The sequence below is a fragment of the Ambystoma mexicanum genome, chromosome 14, assembly GCF_040938575.1.
Source record: "Ambystoma mexicanum isolate Mex_15411 chromosome 14, UKY_AmexF1_1, whole genome shotgun sequence".
Classification (NCBI taxonomy): Eukaryota; Metazoa; Chordata; class Amphibia; order Caudata; family Ambystomatidae; genus Ambystoma; species Ambystoma mexicanum.
Window position 1 is genome coordinate 201,686,570 of NC_090940.1, and position 15,121 is coordinate 201,701,690.

The following is a 15,121-nucleotide window of genomic DNA, read 5'->3' on the forward strand; positions in this document are numbered from 1 at the left end:
GGTTGCAAGTTCTTTTACCTTGTACCGCCTACTCTGCTCTTCCCCTGCCTAACCAAATACCCTCCAATATCTCTTTTCACCTTACACCACACACACAAATCCCCTACATATGGCTGCACAGGTCTAGCCATTGGCACTTCAACACTAGTAGTGCCATGATGAGGCTCTCCTCTTTAATCCTATCACACTCTACCACAGAAGTGGATAACCAGGACCAGAGTTCTGCAGTCTATCAGGTCTTGGGCTCTTTCTTTGGTTAATATAGATACCAAGTCGCTCTGCCAAATGCATACAAAGCCGATTGGCCCATAGATGCAGGTTAGAAGTGCCTGGTTCCCATCAACACCACAGGTTTTGCATCAGTCTCTCCTACTAATGACACTTCTTTTCTTAGAGAACAAGGCCACCAAAAGCGGCAGAAAGGTGCCATACAAGAGCATACAAGAACCCTCAGGGTCAGTCACTTCTCCAAGCAGCGAATTGTTGGTAGATCTCTTTATTCTGCTGAGGCCTTCCTCTTTGCTTCTGCTTTCTCTCCTTCTCTCCCCTGCTGATCTCCTGTCTGAATCTGAAACTGCACTGGTTACCTGGCTACCCTCTGATCTAGGGGCCCAGGTCCCCTCCCCGCCAGTTGCACTCCTGCACTGCCCCCTGGCAACCCTTGCACTTTGGGACTGTTTCTGTATCCCTACAACCCCTACTAGCACTTGACCCCTGATGTCTGCTCCTGCCCTTGCACTTGCCACTAGCTGGTCACACTTCTTATTTATTGTCTTTATTTATTTTACTGTTATCCTATGTACTGCACTGCTCACTCCCCTTTCCCCCTGCACTTTTCACCTTCCCCATCTCCCTGCACTTACGCGATCTCAATGTCCACTGGCCTAGTAGGATCGCTTTCTGTCTTCCCTCTGTTTCCCCTCCCATACCTTGTTGCGCCTTTGAAGACTTGTGTATAGGTGCGTTATAAATATCATATAATATATCGCTACATTAATCCCAGATCAACGCCATTTTGAAAAATGAGCCGCTTTGTGTTGGAGTAGCAGTGAGAAAGTCCACCTAAAATGAAAGAGACGCTGTTATGAAGATAGCTTTGTGAATTGTATCTTTACATCTTATTTTTCTTTTTCAGGTGTGAAAGTTGTGTGGACTTATTGTTTGTCAGAGGGTCTGGCAGCTGCCAAGAGTGTGGAACAGCACTTCGAAAAAACAACTTTCGGGTTCAACTTTTTGAGGATCCCACCGTAGACAAGGAAGTCGAGATTAGAAAGAAAGTGTTAAAAATGTGAGTACTATTTCTCCTAGGAAGTGTTGCTTGATTTCCATTATTCCTTTTCACCCTGTTTTCCTGGTCTGCTCTTATGTGCAGTCTGCTCCTTTCTTTTGGTTCAAGATGTCAGAATTGGAACAGAGCTATCCTATACATGCAGGTTTTAGGAGTTTGAGTTACTTAGGTTTAATTTCCCGCTTACACCTTTGCAAGCAGACATTACAATATAAGCACTTATTCGTTATAGCCTGCTTTTCACTTTTAAAAACACATGGAGACCTTCATACTAAAGCAGAATAACCTATGTAAAAAAAAAAATATTTAAAGTATTTAATGGGGACTATGGTATCATGTTCTGTACTACAGCCTTTAGTTCACACATGATACTGATTTAACCCAATTAGTGTAGCTTGTGATGAAAATATGATTCGTCTTGATGTCAAAGGCTTAATTCCTTATTTGCACCCGTTTCCTTGGTTTGTTATGATTGCCAAGGAACCTTAGCTGCCCAACTTTTACGCTTTTGTTATGGCTCTTTCAAAACATTTTAGTCTTCAAATGTATCATTTGTTGTTCATAAAACCTGGTACACAACTAACGTTTAGGGGTGTTCATGTAAAGGCATTCACATACTATGACATAAATACTGCAAATGTTTGCGGTAATGTGGAATCTCTTCCACAAATGTCTACTTTCTAAAGACACGTGGTTTCCCCCTAGGTAAAGAAGGGTAACAAAGGCGTGGACCCCATGCTGCCTTTGTCCAAATGCAGATTGACCTCACTGACGACACCCAACAAGGCAGAAACCAGTTGCCCAGGGTTGCTGTTGGTACTCCTGTTCAGAGGAGGATTGCTAGGCATTTCAGTGCTGAACTGTGCTTGTGGGCATGAATAGACTGCCATGCAGATAGATTTATCTCCTCTGGTAAAGCACAGGGGGGTAAACAGTGATTGCACACACTCAGCAGTGGTTGCCTTCCTAGAGATCATGTCATTTAAGCCGTGCTCATCCTCACTAGAGGGGTTTTCACATGTATGACCAGTATACCACAAATGTAGTTTTAGAGCTCATAAACGATCTGATTACCGGTAGTATCTGTGAAGATATTAACATTATTCGGCACAAATACACACATGTTGCAGGACCCGCATTTATGGAAATCTGGTTGTTGCGATTTCAACCTTAATAGACATATCACTAGGATAATAGTATATTTCATAGTTTCTTGGCTTTTCTTTACACTATCTTTGGGCTTAGATTACTATACTCTTTCAAATCTTTGTGAAACTGCAACACATACAATACTTTATTAAAATAATTCTGTATAGTTTGACGTTGTGCTGACAATGTAGCCACAAATCCTACACTGTTTTATCTTTTATTGAGTTTGGAACGCCCATGTACCCATACTCTCTTTCTACAGTTTTACATGGGTCATTGCTGTAGTCTGCAGCCTTTCTCCGATCAACGCCTGTGTGACGAAGTGGAGGAAACACTGCCACTGATTGAGACCGTTTTCCTTTCCCTCAGGCAGGGGGCCATCGCAGTAGATCTGAAGCATTTGAAAACCATTGTTCAAGGAAGAGGAGACCTGAAACTGGCCAGAGTAGTCCAAGCATAAGAACTAGCCTGTGAGAGAAGAACACGCTGTTATGAAGGAGTTGCATAATCAATGATGGGGCCAAATTGCGATTTTAATGCAGGTCGTGTAGCAAAGAGCGAGAATGATCAGATAGCATGTTATTGACCTCTGAGATGAGGCCAACCAGCAGACAGCACTTTGGTGGAATGATTGGAGCGAAATAGACTAACCCATCTTGCTGATGCAGAGCAACCATAAGGAGCCAAACCAAGAACAGCACTGGACAGACGAGAATCAAAAGAAATAGAGCTGACAGGAAATGCTGACCATTGTGAGAAAGAAGTCTACCTGCAAGGCTGACTGAGTCGGGTGAACCTCCAGAAGTCCATGATGCAGTCGCAATCTATAACTATGAAGGGGCAGAGGGAAATGGAACCAACGAGCAAACCCTCAAAATCTAAGGGATACGACACTTAATACTTCAAAACACAAAGCTTGTGGTTCCTGCTCTCGATCCTGAGGTAAAGAGACTTTCACCCTTTCATCCTAATTATTTAGGGATTTGAAAGTGATTCTCAGAACAACAATTTCATAAAAAAATACATATTTTAATGTTAAATAAACACAATGAACACCATCCTGTATTAAAATGCAGTAATTTGATCTGATGGTATACATGAATTTCACAATCGCCACTGCGATCCAAATGGACACTACCTTGTTAACGTATCCAGAATTTATTCTGTTCCTTGGTTCTTTAAAGTGTCTTGTGCTGTGCCGATGTGCATCCCTGGACATACCTCATTTACACACATTCCACTTCACATCTTTTCCCATTCATACCGTTCTTCTCACACTCTCAATGTAAAAACAAACCTATCTTGTGCCCAACATGTTTCTTTCCCACAGAAAATCGTGTGTTAAGTGCTGGGAAATTCTTCAGGGGCTAAAAACACGGTTAGCGTTTCTAACAATTACAATTTGCAAATTTTGTTTCTTTCGTTCTGTTGTCTTGAACATCGTGTCCTGAATCAAAGTGAGCTTTAACTGCCCTATGCTTTGTGTCAATGATGACGTCGAAATGCCTCTCCCTATATGGGAACAGCAAAAAGATAAGTGTTATTATCCTATCATCTATGTTCCAGTCATTGTTTAAAGACCGCTATTAAATGAATCGCGGTCTTAATTCTTGGTCTACTAAATTCAAAGTATGGACTGGTACTTTTTTACCTCGATTGCAAACCCTTGATGCAGTCGCAAACTGATGAGCATAGACACTGTAGGCCAAAGCAGAAGCTGTGAGCGTGAGCATCCAGAAAGTGGTTGAAGACACTGTTGGGTGTGAGAGACTGGATTTCTCAAATCTTCTTGGAACCTAGTACAGATAATCTTGACAAAGGTGTGGGATTCAACGGGCAGGAGGTAGAGAGTATTGTAACCGTTTCTAAATTAAATCCTTTATGATGAATTACATGAAGGAGAGCAGGCTAAAGATTATTGAAGATTATGTTAAAACTGTTTTAAGTTTAAATGCTAGGCATATGTCAAGTATGACATATGCTAGGATAGTCCGCTGAACTAAGTTGAAGTTAAGAAATGATGTGTCAGTGCACAGGCCTTGCTGGACTAATAGATATGGGATGCTGTTGCACTCATTTAAGAACAGAAATGTAGAAAAATAGGCACCATAGTTCTAGGTCCGTGCAAAACTAGTTGAGGCAGAAATAAAGCAAGGAAAAGAAACCCTGCAGCATGTGCCTGAGAACTGCAAAGTGATGTGACTGTGAGTCGGAAACCATGCATTCTGGGAGTCATTGTGGTGAAGAACTGTGTAAATAATAACCCTTACACGTCTGGCATCCAGTCACATGCAGATCAAATCGATCTGTGATAACCGCTATGTAGGTCATCCCAAACTCACTTAACCATCCTGAATATTTCTTATTTTCAAATACTCTTAGAACAATACTTGATGATTGCTCTGGTTTACAGGAATGCCATAGGTGGTGGATATACGTAGATGACTGGCTGATAAGAGCTTTGACTCGACTGGGTACACTTCCACTATTGCAGTTCGAGGGCTATTTGTACATTTAAAATGGTTTCCCTCTTTCCATCCGCAAGGCGTAGTCATGTGGACCATGCTAGATGGAGGAGTTTGGAAAGTATTCCATGTCACTTATCCAGATAGTTGGGACCTGTCTCTGTGTCTGGGCTCTCACTATCTAGGCTCTCCTCCTTGAGTGTCTGCTAAATGCAGAAGTCACTTGAAATGCCAAATATTTGGAGAAAGGAAACCACCCATTTCTCTTCCGTTCCTTTTGGTCCCAGTCTCCTAAGAGGTAAGAACGTCCTCTGTCCTCCAATGAAAACGTTGTACTCGTGCTCCCATCCTAATTGCGTCGGGTCTGCCTGGGCACCATGTCGGGCCACAACCTATTGTCATCGGCAGTCAGGGCTCCTACCATCACGTGTGGGGACTGAATTCCATCTTTCTTGATCTATGCTAGTTCTCACTCTGGTACATGTGCAGAAGCTGCCCTATCCTATATGCAAAACACACCCGCATTATGTTTTGTAAAGAAGTAGGTGGTCATGACTTTTCTGTGATGTTGTAAATTAACTGTGGGCCTGGGCTTTCTCATGTTACCTGTGATTGTCAGCTTATCAATGATTGGGAGTTCTGAATGTGCACAAAGATGTCCTGAATAGGTCAACCCACACCCAGAATTGATTTCATTATTTTTTCGATGTGCAATGAGCTATAAGTAATGGATGGGCATTGGCTAATGGCAAGACGGCAGGAATATCTGATTGCAGTAGAGGGTAAGGATGTTTTGTTTTGGGAAAGTGTTTTTTTCAGATTTTCTAAACTTGATGTGGCACAGTTCATAGTCAAGATTGAATGGGAGGCAGTTCCACAGTTTGGCACGAACATCGAAAATTAATGAAATAAATTGACTAAATGAATGCATGAAAACCTATATCTGAGTATTGTATTCAGAAAATGGAGTCTGTCAGATGAACATTTGTCTCCACATGAATTACCAAATGCCTTGAGTTCACTTGTTGTATTCCTCATGCCATTCACAGATCCCACAAGTTCCCATGGTGAGAAAAATAACTATCTGGAAGGACAATAGGTGGTTAATAATTCTCATCTAGTATAAATGGTTACAATTAGTTTAGGTGACTCCCAAGAGGATCACCATCCATCGTCCGAGAGCAGCACAAGGCCGAGACCCTGGGAAATGGTGACAGCAGGGGATCACTGTAAAAGGAGAGCCCAGCAGTGTGGGTGAGGTAGGGAGGGAGCCAACAGAATATCTGATGGTGATGGCTGGCACACATTCTGCTTTACATTAGAGGGGTGGGGGGGATCTGATCGCATGAAGTGGGGCCATAGGAGTGCAGGATGTCATTCCATCTTGTTTTTCGAGAGGGGGCGAGAGCCCTGGAGGGAGATCGGGGTGGGGGGGGCGACTGGGGATGTTCGCAAATCAACGCACCTATAAATAGAACCCTATGTGAAAGCCCAGGGGTAAAAAAGAGCAGGAAAAAGTGATGGACAAAATGACCGAAGATCTGAGACTATGTCCAAACAACCCGCAGTGTTACCTGAGGTAGCAGTGGTAGCCCCTGTTGCCTATGAACATATAACCAAGTATTTTAAACCCAGAACAGCAGTAAAAAATTCAAAAACCATCTCGGCGAACATGCACAAGGAAAATGAGATCTTGCCGGAATCTACGATTTTGCCACAGGCAGAAGTGGAAACAAGTACCCCTAATGAAGACTTTGCAGATATCGATAATAATTTGCTGCTCAAATGATGTTATTCTATGTGCAATGTTAACTCGGGGAATACAATTCGCACAACATATTTCTGGTTCAAGAGAGGTAAATTAAGCCAGTGGTCAGAAGTCCACTGATGAAAACCCAAACTCAAGGATATCGGTTTCACCTAAAATGTCCTCAACTACCAACCCAGCAAGTGAAAATACAATCATTAATGTATCAGCAAAGCAGACTACAGATCCAGCTGAATACTCGACCGTTAAATCAATTTCTGGATACGCACATACAAGGGATGACCCCAGGTGTGGGTGGGGGGGGGGTCTTACTTTTTGCAGTTAAAATTTTACTGAAGCTCTGCGGTCGAAAACATGAAGATGTACAGAGACAAGGGGCATTAACCGCACTGTTAATGGGGCAAAAAGAAATCACCCAGGCTACGACGAACAACTGTCTCTTGCTTCCTTTTGTGGATATAGGTGCTACTTCTATTGTGGCTATGGATAATCAACCATCAGAGGTGATATCTAAGCAAGATGAACAATGTGAATCACCTCTTAGTTATCCCACCCACAAAGACACATGGCGAAATAAGAAACCAAAGAAAAAAGCTGCAAGATCCACTCATGTAGCCAAGGAGACCATACTGCTTGTAAAAGACCTTATAGAACCAATTAACTTATAGTAGTGGCAGTGAGTCAGAAGCAACAAGTAAGGAAAATTAAGAAAAAAGGCAATAATACAATGGAAGCAATGCCAACTAAATTCGGGAACTTTAACAAGTTGACCTCTTCAAGAAACCAAAGCAAATATAATAAGTACAAATGAAACCAATTTGAATCCTGATACATCTGTAGTTGACTGTATTGATTTATCTATTTCTTTATCTCCCTCAGTCACTGTCACCATAAACCAACGAGATCGAATTAATGAAATTGGTCATAACCCTCCGACTTTGAACACTGATGAGCATGAGTCTCCTAAAATGATATTGAATGCTTGTGTGCTAACTATTAAACACCGATCTGTGACGGGAGTTAAAGTGTATATTAATAGACCTAAATGACTTTAAATATGTAGCCAAATACCTTCTTTGCTCATTTTAACTTCATGCAATTTTGATTTTATCGTACCTGAGAGAGGGGGAGTGGGAGGGATGACCTCTGTGCACTGTGTACTTCCAATGACAGCCACCTTAATTATAAGCCAAGCAGAATCCTTAGAATTCTTAGGCTACGAATTAGATCAACCCTGTATCGTGCAAGTCTCTACTTCATGTTGTGACTGTTGGAAAAAAAAACAGCAAAAGGGATTCCAAATTTTGGGCCTGACTCAAATAAAAAAAACACATCGAATTTGATAACAAACGAGGGTGACAATGACTGAAGAAATTAATACCTGGTCTGGAAGTGCCTCAGAAGTTAAATATTAACATCCTATCTTGGAACACGCGTGGCCACTCCAACTTTATAGAAAAGGACCCCTCCTAGGACAAATTAGTCGATGGTTCTGTAATAATGCTGCAAGAAACCTGGCTCATGCAGAATGTTCTTATTGACAGGTTTGTAGTTCACCAATTATGTGCAAAGAGAGGTGAGAAAGGGCGGCCTTTTGGAGGGCTAATCGGTATTGGACAAGAAATTCCAACAATATTGATTTCTAACCCTGATGGTAGTGACCATGTGTTGGCTGTGGAACTGTCTATTGGGACAGGTATGGGACAACAAACGATACTTATTGTTAATGTGTATAATCCCCCCCCCCCGGAACTGCCCCCACAGATCGTTTTTGATGCAATTGACTTAACTTAACTGTTGCTAATTGGTATGAAAATGAGACAGATTTAATATTATTGGGGGAGATCTTAATGCTAAATGCGGTGAACATCTGATAAAGAAGTCCCACTCCACTAGTGTAAAGAATAATGAAATGAGGCAAAAAGTGGTGGATGAAAAGGGTAAAAAATGACTTTACCTCTTAAAACAATGTGGCATGGTTATCCCAAACTGGCGTACCCTGGTGATATTTCTGGTCACACAACTTGGCACCTTGGAACTATAACAACTAGCATAGATTATTAAGTGGTAACCCCTCATTTATTAACACTGTCAAAAACCTATCTGTGGAAAACAATGTATTCAGTGATCATGCCACTCTAGAGTTAAATCAACAGAAAACACATCCGTATGCAAATGCTGGAGTGACACCAAACCAGAGTGCTACCCAGGTGGCTTGGACAGAAAGAAATGTCCGAAAAGTATGTGAAAAGATGATACTGCCAATATATAAAAGATTTATACACACCTGATGAAATCAAAGAGAGGATAAAGGAATTTGCTTTTGAGTGTGGAAGGCCAAAGGGCCACTAGTTACCCCTTTCTGGGAAAAAGCATGTGTGTGAGTTTGATATTGAAATCCCAAAAGAAAAACGAAACTTGCGTATGCAGCTCCTCAAGCTAAAAAGGGGTGGAGCGACAAAACAAGAAGTCCATATCAAATCACGTAAGTTGAAAAATGTATATCACAATTGGTTAAGACATAGGAAATGAGTGGGCACTAATATGAACTGGTAAAAGATGGTTAAGACACAGAGTGAAAATAATTCTAAAGAGGTATGGCATATTTTAAACCTCTCTAGACCTACTAAACAATTAATCATCAATCCAATTTCGGAGAATATATGGACTGCCTTTATTGAAGATAAAATGAAAAAAACATGAGGTCACAGAGGCTTTACCCAACTCTAAATTTGTGAATTGGCCGATGAACTTTGATTTGTCTGAGATGTTGAAAATGATAAAAAAAATCCCAGAGCACCGGGCCCAAATGGTCTCTCATCTGCAGTACTTAAAGGTGACTATGAATTGTGGGTCACCATACTGTGCAATATGTTCATGAAAGTGTGCCGTGATAGAAGTGTTCCTATGTCATGGAAGAAAGCCATCTATATCCCAGTGTTCAAAAATGGAAATCGTCTAGCCACTGAAAACTATCGATTACTCTCAATGCTGGACTCCACCGGCAAAGTTTTTGTCGGTTTTGTGTTAAATCATTTGCAAAAATGGGTAACTGAGAATCATATTTTACACTCTTTTCAGACTGGTTTTCGCCAAGGTTCATCTACAGTGCACAATATCGGAATGCTAGATACTGTCATAGAACTGGCTAAATCTAAAAATAACCCATCAGTCTACATCACCTATATTGATTTTCGACCAGCTTTTGACCAGGTTGACCATGCACTACTCTGGAAGAAACTGCGCGCACTAGATTGTGATGAATGGCTATTACAAATTCTAGTAGCATTATACACAGATACCACTGCGCAGATTCGACTGAGCGACTCTGGCCTTCTGTCGGGTGAAATACAAATAGGAAGAGGGGTGAAACAGGGTTGCATATTGGCAGGCGTACATTTTAACCTCTACATTGAAGACATCCCGACCTTGATGGCTCATATCGCAAAGTGTCCTCTCCGAATCGGCCAATGTCTCGTAGCTGCTATGCTTTACGCAGGTGACTTAGTCATCTGCAATCATCTATTTACTGGTAAGAAATCTATGATAAGCGCTCTATTGAGTTATTCCAAAGGTCATGGGCTGTCGATTAATCTATCAAAGACTAAAACTATGTTAGTTGCGACCCGCCACGTAAAAGAATTGCTCTTATTGTGGACCTTGGGCATATAGAGTATGTTGAAACATATAAATATTTAGGAGTTGAAATGTTCAACAAAAAGGGATATCATGAAGTTATAGCATGTAAAACGTACAAAGCAAAACATATTACACGTATGGTCCGTCTTTTTGTGTACAATCATGCTGGGTTTGCACTAGGAGGCATTTTAATGCTTTACAAGCAGTGGGTCTGCCCTGTAATATTATATGGACTTGATGCACTAGAAATGCAAATTTTGGAGTGGCTTAAGGTGCTAGAAGGATATTTTGTTACACAGTTCGGTTTGAAGAATCTCAGAAAACTAGAACCTAAGAATTTTGTATAAGCACTTACTTTTGCTCCTGAAGAAGGAAACTTGAGTCCTGAAACATGTTGAGTTCATGTATTTGCATTGAAAACCATTACATGCAGAGTCTAATATCTGTATAATACAATGTGTGTAATATATTGCTGTAACTGGTGTGGAATACTATAGTATGTTCAAAATAGGTACACAAAGACCCTATTCAGAAAAATACATCTTACTCCACCAACAGGGAGGTGAATGTATATAATAAAGTAAAGAGTAAGATGATTATTTTTCTCCACTCACACCTTCACCCCTTAATTAAGCACCTCAGTTGGATCTTCCGGCACTCCAAGTCCTGACAGAATGGACTGTGTGCGTAAATAAACTTACAAAAACAATATTTATTCAAAGTATTGCAACCAATATTAAAACATAAAAACAACCCTCACAAAACACAGTGCAGTTCCTAACCATAGGAAAAACAATTTCTAAAATATAAAACACAATTCATACGAATGCACAGGACACAAAAGATATCACATAACAAAACACAAAAATCTCAATGTGTTGTTAAAATGATGATCCCAACATGTTTCTGTTCTTCACAACCCATGTGGGGTGAGCATTCTTCAGGGGATAGTTTAAGACATCCAAAAATCTCCTCAACACCGCGATGACTGGGTTGTTTCTGGGACCCTCAATGGAAAAGCAACGGGCCTTCAAATGGTGAATTTTCTATGCGCGTCTGATAATGACAAATTTCAAGTCTCTCGTCAATGGGAAACCAATACATCGAAAGGTGTCACAGTTCGCCAGGGTATCGCTACACCTTCACAAATGTATGGATGGGTGCTACGGAGGAAAATGCACCAAAAGGATCAGATCCAAACGACTCTATTGCTGTCACATTATCAATCTGTGGTGCCTGCTCGCTCTGCTGCGAAATTAAACACTGGGCGGCGATCGAATGCCATAAACAGAGCACCCACGAGTGAATGCAGGCAGAAAACGCTATCTGTATATGTGGAATACTATAGTACATGTTGAGTCCAATATTAAGAAGCACAGACAAATACATTTGTGTATATATTGAAAACTGTGAAATGCCAGTACTTGGACAAGATGTTGTTTAAACTACAGAATTTATTGACTACATCAGTAACGTGGAGGACGAACGTGGGGTTCACCCTAATAACGATTGGGAAACCTATCTATATGTAAGTTTTACCAGTTAAATACTAACTAACTACTGTTTGCCTTTTGACAATATTTGGAGTTTGCAAGGGACGCAAGTGATTCACAGCCCGTGGACACTTTGCCTTTTGCTCTTGTGACCATCACAACCTAGTGTCAGGGTTGTCTTTCTCCTCTGCACCTCACTACTTATTTTAACTCTGTACAACTCACAACAAACATAGGTGTGCAGCACTGTTTGTTCTTTTTCTAGAGGGATATTTTGGCGCAGTGTGCTTAGTTTACCCCTTGGTACTTCTATACAGTACATTTGGCTAGAATTGGGACTACTGTCTTTAAAATCAATGGCAATCAAACGTAGAGGGGAGCACTTTATGAAAGCAAAGACTGTTGCGGTATGTCCTCTATTAAAGAAACTAGGAGCAAATGATTGCCTTGTACATACCCCTGAAAAAAACAAAGGGTACATGAAGTTGGTTAAAGAACTGTTTGTCAAACTAGATTGGAAACCTGATTTTGCCCGTTGCTCAAATTATTTGAAGTTGAAAGAGGCTTTTTCCTGGCGTTTACAAAAAAGGAACTGGGTAAATAACTGCGAGCATTTACAAACTCTTCATAACTATTGTCCAGTGACTCAAATTTCTCACAAGTTTATGAAGCCTCAAAAATATTTGCTGCTCTGCCCAGCCCACGGAGGTATGACGCTTTAGGTTACTAATGCGTACTGATTATTTACCTGTGATATCCATCTGGGGTGGCAATGGAAAATCCCTAAAGAGGACAGATCGCGCAGGATATGTAATATCCCAGAAGGTATCGAGGCACTAAGACATTTGCAGTATCGGGTAATATTGTCCCTGTATATAAGTCACCATAAATATAGTTGCCGGGAAACGGCATAAGTGACATTATATATGGGGACAATATATGGGGGTAAAAGGGAGTGAGAGTGTCCCCCGCTCCCTTAAAAAAAAAATGTCAAGAGTTTGTGCGGGTGTCCCCCGCATGTTCCCAACGATAATGTTGCCACACAAAAAGGGCGCCGTTCTTGCATGGCGACATTTTTGCTGGGACATTATCTCATGGAACCGACATGTGCTGACTGAGTGCTCAAAACTAGGGAAAATATATATGACCACAAATCCATCAAATATGTTCATTAGACTTCCGGACCTACTGTTTGAATACAGAATGTGGGGCTATTCACATTGCACCATACAGAGTATGGTGTCATGCTAAAATATACTTTGAATACACGCTGATTAAATTGAGAGAGTATTATACACACAGTGGTAGTAAGGGTGTAGCAAGAGTATTCCTCTGTTCCAAATACATTTTAAACAAGAAAACGTTTAATTAATTTTAGATATCTTAAAAACGAAATCGGAATCAAATTGAAGAGTTTATATTAGGAATATATTGACTGAAATACTGTGTGAAGATTGTTGTAGTTGTATGTATGTACTGTATTATATTATGTACTGTATATTTGAATTTGCAGAGATATATATATATATATATATATATATATATATATATACACATTTTATTTATTTTGTAAAAGTTCAATTATGAACTGATTACAAATAAATAAATAAGCTATTTATCTGGTGCCCTGCAATGTTGTTCACGTATCCTGTGGATTCACACAGTCTTTGTTACATCTCCAAGTTCATAAAACCAAGTGAGTTGCCTTTCTGAAAAGACCCACAAGAAACCTTTGGATGGCCATCAGTTCTCACGTTATACACTAAACACCCTCTGTTGTTTGCATCCTTAAAGCCCCCACTCTGTCTTGAAGTGCCCCTGAAGAGGGATGGAGACAGTATTGTCTCTATTGGGTGAGAATTACCAGGTTACTCACCGTAGTGACCACCTTACTCCTAGTCCATAGTCCCCTTTCCTCCATACTTATGGGACATCTCTCCATCCTGTGGGACGGGACCGGAGCACTTTGTAAAAAGCATCCAATTTTTTTTCAAAAATGTGTCCCTCCTCTCTTTCCTGCGCGGGGCCCGGCACGCGGCCGTAACCCCGCCCACCTTGGTTCCGCATCGACCCTCGAGTTCTTTTCTATCGCAGGATCAAAGACCCATTAGCAATAACAGAGGAACCATATTAGAGGGGACGGCTGGCGGGCGTATGGAGGAAAGCGGACTATGGACTATGAGTAAGGTGGTCACTACGGTGAGTAACCTGGTAATACTCCTACGTCCCGTCCCCTTTACTCCATACATATGGGAGACTCCCAAGCACTCCTTACAGGAACTTTGGGTGGATGGAAATACCCCTTACTGAAACAGGTTCTTCAGCACAGCCTGGCCGAACTGAGCGTCAGCTCTAGAGCTCATATCGAGGCAGTAATGCTTACAGAAAGCAGATGGGGGGAGGCCCAAGTAGCCGTTTTGGCGATGGACTCCCAGGGAACATACTTCTGAAAAGCAACCGCGGCTGCCTTGCCTCGCACCTGGTGTGCATGGATACCTTTAGGAGGTTTCAGCTTTTGGACGTTGAAGATTGCGTGATAGAGGCGGTAATCCATCTGGAAATAGATGCCTTAGACGCCGGCCTGCCCTGAGGCTTACCGAAGGTCACAAACTGTTGGGAAGAGCTCCGAAGCTCGGAAGTCCTGTACAGCTAGAACCTAAGAGCTCTTCGGACATCCAGGCAGTGTAGAACCCTTTCCGCCTCTGAGGCAGGTTTCGGAAAAAAGACCGGAAGGGAAATCGACTGATTCAGATGGAATTCAGTCACTACCTTTGGTAGGAAAGCTGGGTTCGTCCGAAGGACTACCTTGTCCTTGTGAAAGACCAAGAAAGGGTGCGCCACCGACAATGCCTGGAGCTCACTCACTCTCCTCGCTGACGTAACGGCTACCAGAAAGGACACTTCCCAGGACACGTACTTGAGGTCCACCGTAGCCATTGGCTCAAAGGGTTTATGGCACAGCGCCGTCAGGGCTACATTTAGGTCCCAAGGCGGGTGCTGACTACAAACTGGAGGATAGAGGAGTGTCAAGCCTGCAAAAAGCCTCTTAATCACTGGGTTACCCAGAGAATACGAGCATTGGTCTATAGCAAGATAAGCGGAAACCGCTGAAAGGTAAGTTCTGCATGACAATGTAAACACCCGACTTTGCTAGGGAGGACACGAAGGACAGCACCTTGTCAATCGTAACCACCCTTGGATCCAACTGCTTTTCCAAACACCAACGACAGAACCTGAGCCGTTTACTCCTACTATTGGGATCTGGTCGAGGGTTCCCTGGCTGCCTGGATAATGTGCATGTTATCCGTAGACAAGTTAA

At 41.7% G+C, this 15,121-nt stretch overlaps 1 protein-coding gene across 1 annotated transcript in view; it reads left to right on the forward strand.

The window, feature by feature from the left end:
- Positions 1–15,121, forward strand: part of MNAT1 (MNAT1 component of CDK activating kinase) — a 1,123,271-nt gene that overhangs the window by 341,434 nt on the left and 766,716 nt on the right. Inside the window, exon 2 of the mRNA XM_069638923.1 lies at positions 1,136–1,288. Within this exon, the coding sequence (XP_069495024.1) occupies positions 1,136–1,288 (153 nt within the window). The remainder of the gene's footprint in view (positions 1–1,135; positions 1,289–15,121) is intronic.